Raw genomic sequence first — 12,666 nt, 5'->3', positions numbered from 1 at the left:
GGATCGAGAGGGGGCTCAGCTAAGTATTGGGGGCAGCTGCACCCAGAAGGTTTTTACCTTAATGCATAGAATTTCTTCAGCCTTTACAACCACTTTAAACAGAAAGTGATAATGAGGGAGGAGTCAATAACCCAATGATGGAGGTCTTCAGGATTAGTCAAGTGTTCATATTGGTTGTTCTCCCCCCATCCTCACTCTCTGACCTCTGGTGGGGCTCAGCCCCGCTGTTATTCACCCCATAATCCCCTCATCACTGTCACTCCTATAAAAGACAGTTGTTTCGTTGTTCGTTGTCGTTGTTTCCTCACTCTCTGACTAAGGTCCATGAATAAAGAAATGAACTGGTAGGAGATCAGAGGACCCATTTACTAGTTACCTTGAGGGTGGAATTGTAAGATCCTCAGAGACAAAGCTGCCTGATGTGGGCGGAGTCCTGGTTTAGGGGAACCAAGGGCGAGTTCAGAGGGTGGTGATAAATGGGGAGTACTCGGATTGGTCAGGGGTGGGTAGTGGGGTTCCCCAGGGTTCTGTGCTGGGACCAATCCTGTTTAATTTATTTATAAACAATCTGGAGGATGGGATAAACAGTTCAATCTCTGTATTTGCAGACGATACTAAGCTAAGCAGGGCAATAACTTCTCCGCAGGATGTGGAAACCTTACAAAAAGACCTGAACAAATTAATGGGGTGGGCGACTACATGGTAAATGAGGTTTAATGTAGAAAAATGTAAAATAATGCTTTTGAGTGGCAAAAATATGAATGCAATCTATACACTGGGGGGAGAACCTCTGGGGGAATCTAGGATGGAAAAGGACCTGGGGGTCCTAGTAGATGATAGGCTCAGCAATGGCATGCAATGCCAAGCTGCTGCTAACAAAGCAAACAGAATATTGGCATGCATTAAAAAGGGGATCAACTCCAGAGATAAAACGATAATTCTCCCGCTCTACAAGACTCTGGTCCGGCCGCACCTGGAGTTTGCTGTCCAGTTCTGGGCACCAATCCTCAGGAAGGATGTACTGGAAATGGAGCGAGTACAAAGAAGGGCAACAAAGCTAATAAAGGGTCTGGAGGATCTTAGTTATGAGGAAAGGTTGCGAGCACTGAACTTATTCTCTCTGGAGAAGAGACGCTTGAGAGGGGATATGATTTCAATTTACAAATACTGTACTGGTGACCCCACAATAGGGATAAAACTTTTTCGCGGAAGGGAGTTTAACAAGACATGGCCACTCATTAAAATGAGAAGAAAAGAGGTTTAACCTTAAACTACGTAGAGGGTTCTTTACTGTAAGAGCGGCAAGGATGTGGAATTCCCTTCCACAGGCGGTGGTCTCAGCGGGGAGCATTGATAGCTTCAAGAAACTATTAGATAAGCACCTGAATGACCGCAACATACAGGGATATACAATGTAATACTGACACATAATCACACACATGGGTTGGACTTGATGGACTTGTGTCTTTTTTCGACCTCACCTACTATGTAATCTGCTCATGTCTAGTAATAATCTTTTTATTTCTATTTTAGTAGATGGACGGGAGATGAGGAAAACCTCAGAGGATTGTCTCACTTTGTCTCCAGACTGTAAAGTAGAAGATGAGGACATCACACAGTATAGTCCAGGAGAAAACCCGACTACCTCAAATGTCCATCCGGCACCACACAGTGTAGATGGACCATCGTATTCCTCTTATCCTGAGGAACCTCAGACTGTGAGGGACTGCGCTGTCTTTCCAATAGATAAGAAGTCGTCCTGTCCCGAGTGCGGGAAGTGTTTCCATTTTAAATCCAATCTTAATATGCATATAAGATCCCATACAGGTGAGAAGCCACATTCCTGTCCTGAGTGTGGGAAATGTTTTTCAGTAAAGTCTCACCTTTTCCAGCACCAGAGATCTCACACGGGGGAGAAGCCATTTTCCTGTTCTGAGTGCGGGAAATGTTTTACCCAAAAGTCCAGTCTTAACAGACACCAGAGATTGCACACAGGAGAGAAGGCTTATTCCTGTCTCGAGTGCGGGAAATATTTTTTAAAGATGTCCAGTCTCTACAGGCATCAGCAATTTCACACAGGAGAGAAGCCGTATTCTTGTTCCGAGTGCAGGAAATGTTTTTCAGAGAAGTCCAATCTTTACAAACATCAAAGATTGCACACAGGAGAGAAGCTGTATTCCTGTTCGGAGTGTGGGAAATGTTTTGTACAAAAATCAGAACTTGTCACACACCAGAGGTCTCACACGGGGGAAAAGCCGTATCCCTGTCCTGAGTGCGGGAAGTGCTTTTCAGTTAAATCTAATCTTAAAAAGCATCTTACATTGCATGTGGGTGAGAAATTAGCACTTGTCACACATCAGACGTCTCACGCGGGGAAAATACCGTATTCCTGTCCTGAGTGCGGGAAATGTTTTTCAGATAAGTCGCACCTTTACAGACATAAAAGATTGCACACGAGGAAGAAGTCGTATTCTTGTCCTGAGTGTGGGAAATGTTTTTCATTAAAGTCCCATCTTTCTATACATCAGAGCTCTCACACAGAGGACAAGCCACCTTCCTGTTCTGAGTGTGGGAAATGTCACTCGTTGAAGTCCTGTCTTTATAAGCATCTGAAATTGGACACCCAGGACAATGAACTTTCCTGGTCTGAGTGAGCAAACATCAGAGATCTCACACGGGGGAGAAGCCACGTTCTTGTTCTGAGTGAGGGAATTGTTCCTCACTGAAGTCCTGTCTTCCTGTACATCAGGGATCCCACACAACCCTCGATGTGTATTAGTGCCTTGAGTGCGGGAAATGTCTTCTATATGAATGTTGCTGGACATCACAGCTCTCATGTAGGGAAGAAGCACACCCTGATATACACCTCAGATATACTCCATGGCTGATCTTCATCATGTAAGAAACAGTTCATAAGGAGATCAGAGATCACCAAAGACATGGATGAAGTGTTGTACCGTGTTGGCCATTGATAGCAGTAGAAAAATAAATATGGAGGTGTTGCCTTTCAATAACTAAGTCAATTTTGTGGTGTAAAGCTTTTGTAAACTTTTCAGAGGTCTACTGTAAAAAAAAAAAATTAGTTAACCACTTAAGGACCGCCTACCGCATATACACTGCAGCAGGATGCCTCTTTTGCGTGAAATCACGTACCTGTACGTCATTTCGTGCAATAGATACTGGGGGGGTGTGTGCGCACACGTTGGACAGAGGGAGAGCCAATCAGCAGCTCCTGCGGACCCGATGTCTGCCGGCCACCCGGGATCGTTCCCCAGAGAGGCAATTTGACAGGAGAGGACACAGAGATCTTCTGTTCCTGCTAAGCACGGATCTCTGTGTTCCCCAGTCAGTCCATCCCCCACACAGTTAGCAAGCACCTCCTAGGGACACGCATAACCCTTTGATCGCCCCCTGGTGTTAACCCCTTCCCTGCCAGCGTCATTAGTACAGTGACAGTGCATTTTTTTTTAGCACTGATCACTGTAATGTCACTGTTCCCCAAAAAAGTGTCTGATTTGAACAATAGGAAAAAAAAGCACCGCTTCAGGTGAGCTGGGGAGAGGACTCCTCCCACAGGCGCAAGCCTCGGGCTCGCCTGCCGTGCAAAGGATATGGAGAAAGAATTTTGTGGCTGCACAACAAAGTAGCAAAAAGTCCACTTATTTCTCTTCAATAAAACATGATATGACACCACAGGATGGTAGCAGGTAGACGCGTTTCACACAGTTACATTGTGCTTATTTATTTTGTTAATAAATAAGCACAATGTAACTGTGTGAGACGCGTCTACCTGCTACCATCCTGTGGTGTCATTGGCAGAAACCATGAAATCAGACCCAGACAGAAATATAGTTAACTCACACTTGTTTAACAACAAAAGTAAATAGAACAAACGTAGTCAAAATATAGCCAGAGTTCAGGAACCAGAAAGGATAGTCAGACAAGCCAAAACATCAGGGAGCTGGAGATGAGCGTAGTGGAACAGCAAGCAGGATCTGGAGCCAGAAGGGATGTCAGCCAAGCAAGTCTTTAAACAGGAATGCAGGAGATAGTCTCAGTGATGTTGACCAAGGCGAAGGCAGAGATCCCCTGGGCTGGACGGCTTAAGTAGGCAGGACTGAGGAGCAGGATATCATCAACAGGTGAGTCACTGTGGAGAGATAGGAGCTGGCAATTAGCCGACAGCTGAGCGGCCAGCTCTGAGAAGGAAGGGCTGAGCCCAGCACTGATAGTCATCATGTTTTATTAAAGAGAAATAAAGGGACTTTTTGCTACTTTCGGTGTGCAGCCACCAAATTATTTCTCCATAGGTGTCCGATTTGTCCACCGCAATGTCGCAGTCCTGCTAAAAATCGCTGATCGCCACCATTACTAGTAAAAATAATAAAAATGCCATAAATCTTTTCCCTATTTTGTAGACGCTATAACTTTTGCGCAAAACAATCAATATACGCTTATTGGGATTTTTTTTACCAAAAATATGTAGTAGAATACATATTGGTATAAATTGATGAACAAATTAGATTTTTTTTTAAATTTTATTGGGAATGTTTTACAGCAGAAAGTGAAAAAATATTGGGTTTTTTTTTTCAAAATTGTCGCTCTTTTTTTGTTTATAGCACAAAAAATAAAAACCGCAGAGGTGATCAAATACCACCAAAAGAAAGCTCTTTTTGTGGGGAAAAAAGGACATCAATTTTATTTGGGTACAGCGTCGCACGATCGTGCAATTATTAGTTAAAACAACGCAGTGCCGTATCGCAAAAAAATGGCCTGGTCATTAACCACTTCAGCCCTGGAAGATTTGGCTGCTGCATGACCGGGCCATTTTTTGCGATTTGGCATTGCATCTCTTTAACTGACAATTGCGCGGTTGTGCGACGCTGTACCCAAACAAAATTGAGGTCTTTTTTTTTCCACAAATAGAGCTTTCTTTTTGTGGTATTTGATCATCTCTGCGGTTTTTATTTTTTGTGCTATAACCAAAAAAAGAGAGACAATTTTGAAAAAAAACACAATATTTTGTACTTTTTGCTATAATAAATATCCCCATTTTTTTTTTTTTAAAAACCAAATGTTTTCTCAGTTTAGGCCAATATGTATTCTACATATTTTTGGTAAAAATCGCAATATGCGTATATTGATTGGTTTGCACAAAAGCTATAGCATCTACAAAATAGGGGATAGATTTATAACATTTTTTTTATTATTATTTTTTTACTAGTGATGGCGGTGATCTGCGTTTTTTTTCGGGCTGCGACATTATGGCGCACACATGGGACACTTTTGACACATTTTTGAGACCATCGGCACTTATACAGCGATCAGTGCTATAAAAATGCACTGATTACTCTAAAAATGTCACTGGCAGGGAAGGGGCAACCTCTAGGGGGCGATCAAGGGGTTAACTGTGTTCCCTCTCTGTGTTCTAACTGAAGGGGGGAGGGGACTGTCGAGGGGAGATGACAGATCGCTGTTCATACTTTGTGTGAACACACGATCTGTCTCTTCTCCCCTCAGAGAACCGGGATCTGTGCATTTACACACACAGATCCCGGTTCTTGCTCTGTCACGAGCGATCGCGGGAGTCCGGCGGTCATCGCGCCCTCCGGGGCCGAGCAGCGGGCGCGCTCCCCTAGTGGCCACAGGGCGAAGCGACGTAAGGTGACGTCGTTTCGCCCAGCCATGCCATTCTGCCGCAGTAAAACTGCGGCGGCTGGTCGGCAAGTAGTTAAGGGGGAAAATCTTCCGCTCTTTAAGAGGTTAAAGTAACGCAGTGCCATATCGCAAAAAATGGCCTGGTCATTAAGGTGGTTAAAAATTTGTGTCAAGCATTCACCCAGCCATGACGAATGTTGGTCATATTTTATTTCAGCTGGCTCCATATAATGGCCATAATGCTATAATAATTCCTGAAAGACAGTTTTCTAGAAAAATAACACATTATTGCCACTAGATGGAGCTGACCACCATAGGAAATCATGAATTAAAATACGGCCAGAATTTGTAACAGCTGGAGGAACGCTCGTCACATTCTTCTTTTAAATAGACCCCTTAGTTTTCTTTGTCAGGTATGGTTTCATTACTAAGAGAAATTACCAGGAGCTTGTTGTATACAGCCCAGCATACAGAGTGCAGTGGTCAAGAACATGTGATATGCAGCCCTGTGTATAGAGTAGAGTATTAGAATCACGCCAGTCATATAGTCGCTAGTAGGCATGAACGTTAAGGGTGTGTGGCAGGGACGTACATGGCAGCTTCAGATCGTCAATATTAGCTAAGTAAGCAGTGGCTGCAGCAACTACTGTGTCCTTACCAACCACTAACGTCACCTGGCCCATTAACTTACATGGCTAGGAATCCAAGGACTACATAAGCAAATGGACGAGTAATTACATAGTTAGTCTGATTTAAAAAAAAGACACAAGTCCATCTAGTTCAACCAATAAAAGGGAAAAAATAAATCATACAAACCTATATACACAATCCTTCACCCACAGTTGATCCAGAGGAAGGTGAAAAACTCCAGCAAAGCATGCTCTAATTTGCTACAGCAGGGGGAAAAAAATCCTTCCTGATCCCCCGAGAGGCAATCGGATTTTCCCTGGATCAACTTTACCTATAAATGTCAGTATTCAGTTATATTATGTATATTTAGGAAAGAATCCAGGACTTTTTTTAAAGTAATGGAGCAGGTTACATAATTGCCTATGTAGCCTGGACTGTACGCGATAACTGCTGTGGAATGTCTTCCTTTGTTGCTGCAGTATTATCCTTCTCCAGTGCGTACAGGGTGAAACTGAATATTCATTAATGCAGAAGTGCAGCAGTCATCTATAAGGAGGCTACTTGGCAATGCTTATCTATGGAGTGTATCCAGGGCAGAGGGCAGTCATCTTGGCTGGGTCTGAGGAAGGTTTTTGGCTGATGCTATAGAGCAAGAAGACAGTGAACTGTTGTGCCACCAACCTGAAGAATGCAGGGAGAAAACCAGGGATGAAGCCAATGTGGGGACCATTTGCTGCTGTAACCATTTCCTGTACTGAGCAGCTGAGAGAGCACCACAAGGTTGCAGTGAAGGGGGGGCAGTGGTGTGCGGCGAGGCATTACTGGAGATACCTGATGCTATAGTGCCCTGGAGAAGAGTGCTGATCAGACACTGCTGCTGCCATTGTACTCTGTGCGATGCTAAATGTGAGGGTTCCTGAGAGCACCTAGAGCAAAACAAGAGCAAATAAGAAAATTCAGAGGCATAGGTGTGTGCACATGGTATGCCGGATGTGCCTGGGCACACCCTAATCACCCTGTGCGTTTCTGATTCCCTCTGCTCCCTTGCACCTCCTATCTCCCCACTGCAGTGCTGCCAGCTCCCCTTCTCTCCCAGCAGCTGCTGCAGGGGATGTTTCAGAATGCAGAGTGGGGGTAGGGGCCAACAAATATTTAATTTACCAGCCCCTTCCTTTTCTGAATGAACACAGTGAGTGATCTGTACCGATCACTCCTGTGTTCATTCTTAACTGAAGCATAGTAAACTATGTTTACTATGCTTCAGTTTGTGAATGAACAGGAAGCCGCTCAAAGGATTTTTTATTTCAGTTATTCAATTCAAAAAGTGAAACTCGTATATTTTATACAGATGCATTACACACAGAGTGATATATTTCAAGCATTTCTTTCTTTTAATTTGATGAGTTTTAATACAGAAATGTTGGCTTAGTGAAAAGTCTGTCAATGTACAGTATAGTATGCACTTAATATTTGGTCGGGGCTCCTTTTGTATAAATTACTGCATCAATGCGGCGTGGCATGGACTCGATCAGCCTGTGGAACTGCTGAGGTGTTATGGAAGCCCAGATTGCTTTGATGGCGGCCTTCAACTTGTCTGCATTGTTGGGTCTGGTGTCTCTCATCTTCCTCTTGACAATACCCCACAGACTCTCTATGGGCATTAGGTCAAGCGAGTTTGCTGGCCAATCAAGCACAGTGATACCACGATCATTAACCACTTCAGCCCCGGAAGGTTTTACCCCCTTCCTGACCAGAGCACTTTTTACAATTCGGCACTGCGTCGCTTTAACTGCTAATTGCGCGGTCATGCAATGCTGTACCCAAACGAAATTTGCGTCCTTTTCTTCCCACAAATAGAGCTTTCTTTTGATAGTATTTGATCACCTCTGCCGTTTTTATTTTTTGCGCTATACACGGAAAAAGACCGAAAATTTTGAAAAAAAATGATATTTTCTACTTTTTGTTCTAAAAAAAATCCAATAAACTCAATTTTAGTCATACATTTAGGCCAAAATGTATTCGGCCACATGTCTTTGGTAAAAAAAATGTCAATAAGTGTATATTTATTGGTTTGCGCAAAAGTTATAGCGTCTACAAACTAGGGTACATTTTCTGGAATTTACACAGCCTTTAATTTATGACTGCCTATGTCGTTTCTTGAGGTGCTAAAATGGCAGGGCAGTACAAAACCCCCCCAAATGACCCCATTTTGGAAAGTAGACACCCCAAGGAATTTGCTGAGAGGCATGTTGAGCCCATTGAATATTCATTTTTTTTGTCCCAAGTGATTGAACAATGACAAAAAAAAAAAAAAAAAAAAAAAATTACAAAAAGTTGTCACTAAATGATATATTGCTCACACAGGCCATGGGCATATGTGGAATTGCACCCCAAAATACATTTAGCTGCTTCTCCTGAGTATGGGGATACCACATGTGTGAGACTTTTTGGGAGCCTAGCCGCGTACGGGGCCCCGAAAACCAATCACTGCCTTCAGGATTTCTAAGGGCGTACATTTTTGATTTTACTCCTCACTACCTATCACAGTTTTGAAGGCCATAAAATGCCCAGATGACATAAAACCCCCCCAAATGACCCCATTTTGGAAAGTAGACACCCCAAGCTATTTGCTTTGAGGCATGTTGAGTCCATGGAATGTTTTATATTTTGACACAAGTTGCGGGAAAGTGACAAATTTTTTTTTTTTTTTTTTTTTTTTGCACAAAGTTGTCACTAAATGATATATTGCTCACACAGGCCATGGGAATATGTGAAATTACACCCCAAAATACATTTAGCTGCTTCTCCTGAGTATGGGGATACCACATGTGTGGGACTTTTTGGGAGCCTAGCCGCGTACGGGGCCCCGAAAACCAAGCACCGCCTTCAGGATTTCTAAGGGCGTACATTTTTGATTTTACTCCTCACTGCCTATCACAGTTTCGGAGGCCATGGAATGCCCAGGTGGCACAAACCCCCCCCAAATGACCCCATTTTGGAAAGTAGACACCCCAAGCTATTTGCTGAGAGGCATGGTGAGTATTTTGCAGCTCTCATTTGTTTTTGAAAATAAAGAAAGACGAGAAAAAAAAATTTTTTTTTTTCTTTTTTCAATTTTCAAAACTTTGTGACAAAAAGTGAGGTCTGCAAAATACTCACTATACCTCTCATCAAATAGCTTGGGGTGTCTACTTTCCAAAATGGGGTCATTTGGGGGGTTTTTTTGCCACCTGGGCATTCCATGGCCTCCGAAACTGTGATAGGCAGTGAAGAGTGAAATCAAAAATTTACGGCCTTAGAAAGCCTGAAGGCGGTGCTTGGTTTTCGGGGTCCCGTACGCGGCTAGGCTCCCAAAAAGTCCCACACATGTGGTATCCCCGTACTCAGGAGAAGCAGCAGAAAGTATTTTGGGGTGTAATTTCACATATTCCCATGGCATGTTTGAGCAATATATCATTTAGTGACAACTTTGCGCAAAAAAAAATAAAAAAAATTAAAAATTGTCTCTTTCCCGCAACTTGTGTCACAATATAAATTATTCCATGGACTCAACATGACTCTCAGCAAATAGCTTGGGGTGTCTACTTTCCAAAATGGGGTCATTTGGGGGGGTTTTGAACTGTCCTGGCATTTTATGCACAACATCTAGAAGCTTATGTCACACATCACCCACACTTCTAACCACTTGAAGACAAAGCCCTTTCTGACACTTATTGTTTACATAAAAAAATAATTTTTTTTTGCAAGAAAATTACTTTGAACCCCCAAACATTATATATTTTTTTTAAAGCAAATGCCCTACAGATTAAAATGGTGGGTGTTTCATTTTTTTTTTTCACACAGTATTTGCGCAGCGATTTTTCAAACGCATTTTTTGGAGAAAAAACACACTTTTTTACATTTTAATGCACTAAAACACACTATATTGCCCAAATGTTTGATGAAATAAAAAAGATGATCTTAGGCCGAGTACATGGATACCAAACATGACATGCTTTAAAATTGCGCACAAACGTGCAGTGGCGACAAACTAAATACATTTTTAAAAGCCTTTAAAAGCCTTTACAGGTTACCACTTTAGATTTACAGAGGAGGTCTACTGCTAAACTTACTGCCCTCGATCTGACCTTCGCGGCGATACCTCACATGCATGGTGCAATTGCTGTTTACATTTGACGCCAGACCGACGCTTGCGTTCGCCTTAGCGCGAGAGCAGGGGGGACAGGGGTGCTTTTTTTTTTTTTTTTTTTTTTTTCTTTATTATTATTATTTTTTTATCTTATTTTTAAACTGTTCCTTTCATTTTTTTTTTTTTTTTAATCATTTTTATTGTTATCTCAGGGAATGTAAATATCCCCTATCATAGCAATAGGTAGTGACAGGTACTCTTTTTTGCAAAAATTGGGGTCTATTAGACCCTAGATTTCTCCTCTGCCCTCAAAGCATCTGACCACACCAAGATCGGTGTGATAAAATGCTTTCCCAATTTCCCAATGGCGCTGTTTACATCCGGCGAAATCTAAGTCATAAAATGCTCGTAGCTTCCGGTTTCTTAGGCCATAGAGATGTTTGGAGCCACTCTGGTCTCTGATCAGCTCTATGGTCAGCTGGCTGAATCACCGGCTGCATTTTCAGGTTCCCTGTTGAGACAGGAGAGCCAGAGAAAAACACGGAAGACGTTGGGGGGGGGAGGGGCATTCCCTCCCACTGCTTGTAAAAGCAGTCTAGAGGCTAATTAGCCGCTAGGATTGCTTTTACATGAAAGCCGACCGCTGGCTGAAAAGAATGATACCAAGATGATACCTAAACCTGCAGGCATCATTCTGGTATAACCACTCAAAGTCGTGAATGGCGTACCTGAAGACAAAAAAATGGTTAACAATAAAGCACAGTAAACGGTAAGGTATAAAAAATTGCATACCTGAAAAGCAAACATGATAAAACATAATAACAATAAAACATTGCAGAATATAATACAGTAAAAAAGAACAGAACAATAGAGAGAGAGAATAGAGAGAGAAAGAACAATAAAACGACAACTATTTTTTTTTTATTTTATATTTTTGTATGTGTTTTTTTTTTTTTTTACACTTTTTTTTGTAACTAACTTTTATAACTGTAACCGGTTCCAGGTTCGGGTCTCTCAAAATGCGATGGCATTTTGGGAGACCCTGTGAAAGTGTGCCTAGTCTGTGGAATGCTGTACCCTACGCTAATACTCAACTAGTGCATGGTAGCGTTCAAAATATTCACCAATGCAAAGACCAGGATTGTCAGGACAGGAGGGACAATAATAGCGGGTTTCACGCCTATATCCGCGCTTGCTGTAGACACGACATCTTTTTTGGGGGGTTCGTTGGGTAGGGGTACTCGGGAGGACATAAAGAAAATGCCTCTCATGCAGCCGACTGTATTTGGTTGGGGATGTGAATGGGGGAAGTACGGGCGCTGCAGAAGTGGTGGGTTCCCAATTAGGATTGGCGAATGCAGCAGGAAGGGCACTATGGGCACGACGGGCCTGTGTTCGTCTTCTTGGTGGCAGCGGGACACTACTTGTGCTTGCCACCTCACCAGCTTGAACTGCACTTATGGGACTCGCCACGTCACCAAGTGTTACTGCAGTGCTGGTTTGACTACGACCGGGGTGTACTAGGCCGCTGGCGCTTGCCAGTTCACCAAAACGCTACCAAAAAAACTGTTAGCGATCGCAAGGATCAGGCCTGACTCTGCGAACGCTGCAGTTATGCGTTTAGTGTTTTGTAAGTGACAGTGATCGATCGATACTGCACTTGGGTGGGCTGGGCTGGGCCGGGCGGAGGGGCAAAACGCAGGTGCTAGCAGGTATCTGGGCTGATCCCGCTAACACTGCGTTTGTGGGAACCCTAAACTGCTGGGGACGCTAGTATAGATCTGATCGGATCAGATATTGATCCGATCAGATACTATACCACTAAGGGAGGCGTATGCTGCGTGCGTGGGTGTTAGCGGTACTGGCGCTAACCTGACGCTGCCTGGGGCTGGTGCTTGCCAGTTCACCAAAACGCTACCAGAAAAACTGTTAGCGATCGCAGGGATCAGGCCTGACTCTGCGAACGCTGCAGTTATGTGTTTAGTGTTTTGTAAGTGTCAGTGATCGATCGATACTGCACTTGGGTGGGCTGGGCCGGGCGGAGGGGCAAAACGCAGGTGCTAGCAGGTATCTGGGCTGATCCCGCTAACACTGCGTTTGTGGGAACCCTAAACTGCTGGGGACGCTAGTATAGATCTGATCGGATTAGATATTGATCCGATCAGATACTATACCACTAAGGGAGGTGTACGGTGCGTGCGTGGGTGTTAGCGGTACTGGCGCTAACCTGACGCTGCCTGGGGCTGGTG

At 43.4% G+C, this 12,666-nt stretch overlaps 1 protein-coding gene across 1 annotated transcript in view; it reads left to right on the top strand.

Moving 5' to 3' along the window:
* Nucleotides 1-12,666, top strand: part of LOC141121576 (uncharacterized) — a 129,808-nt gene that overhangs the window by 82,357 nt on the left and 34,785 nt on the right. Inside the window, exon 15 of the mRNA XM_073611211.1 lies at nucleotides 1,534-2,651. Within this exon, the coding sequence (XP_073467312.1) occupies nucleotides 1,534-2,651 (1,118 nt within the window). The remainder of the gene's footprint in view (nucleotides 1-1,533; nucleotides 2,652-12,666) is intronic.

Source organism: Aquarana catesbeiana, unplaced genomic scaffold, assembly GCF_042186555.1.
Source record: "Aquarana catesbeiana isolate 2022-GZ unplaced genomic scaffold, ASM4218655v1 unanchor225, whole genome shotgun sequence".
NCBI lineage: Eukaryota > Metazoa > Chordata > Amphibia > Anura > Ranidae > Aquarana > Aquarana catesbeiana.
The sequence above is the reverse complement of the archived record's forward strand: the minus strand, read 5'-3'. Positions and strand labels throughout refer to the sequence as shown.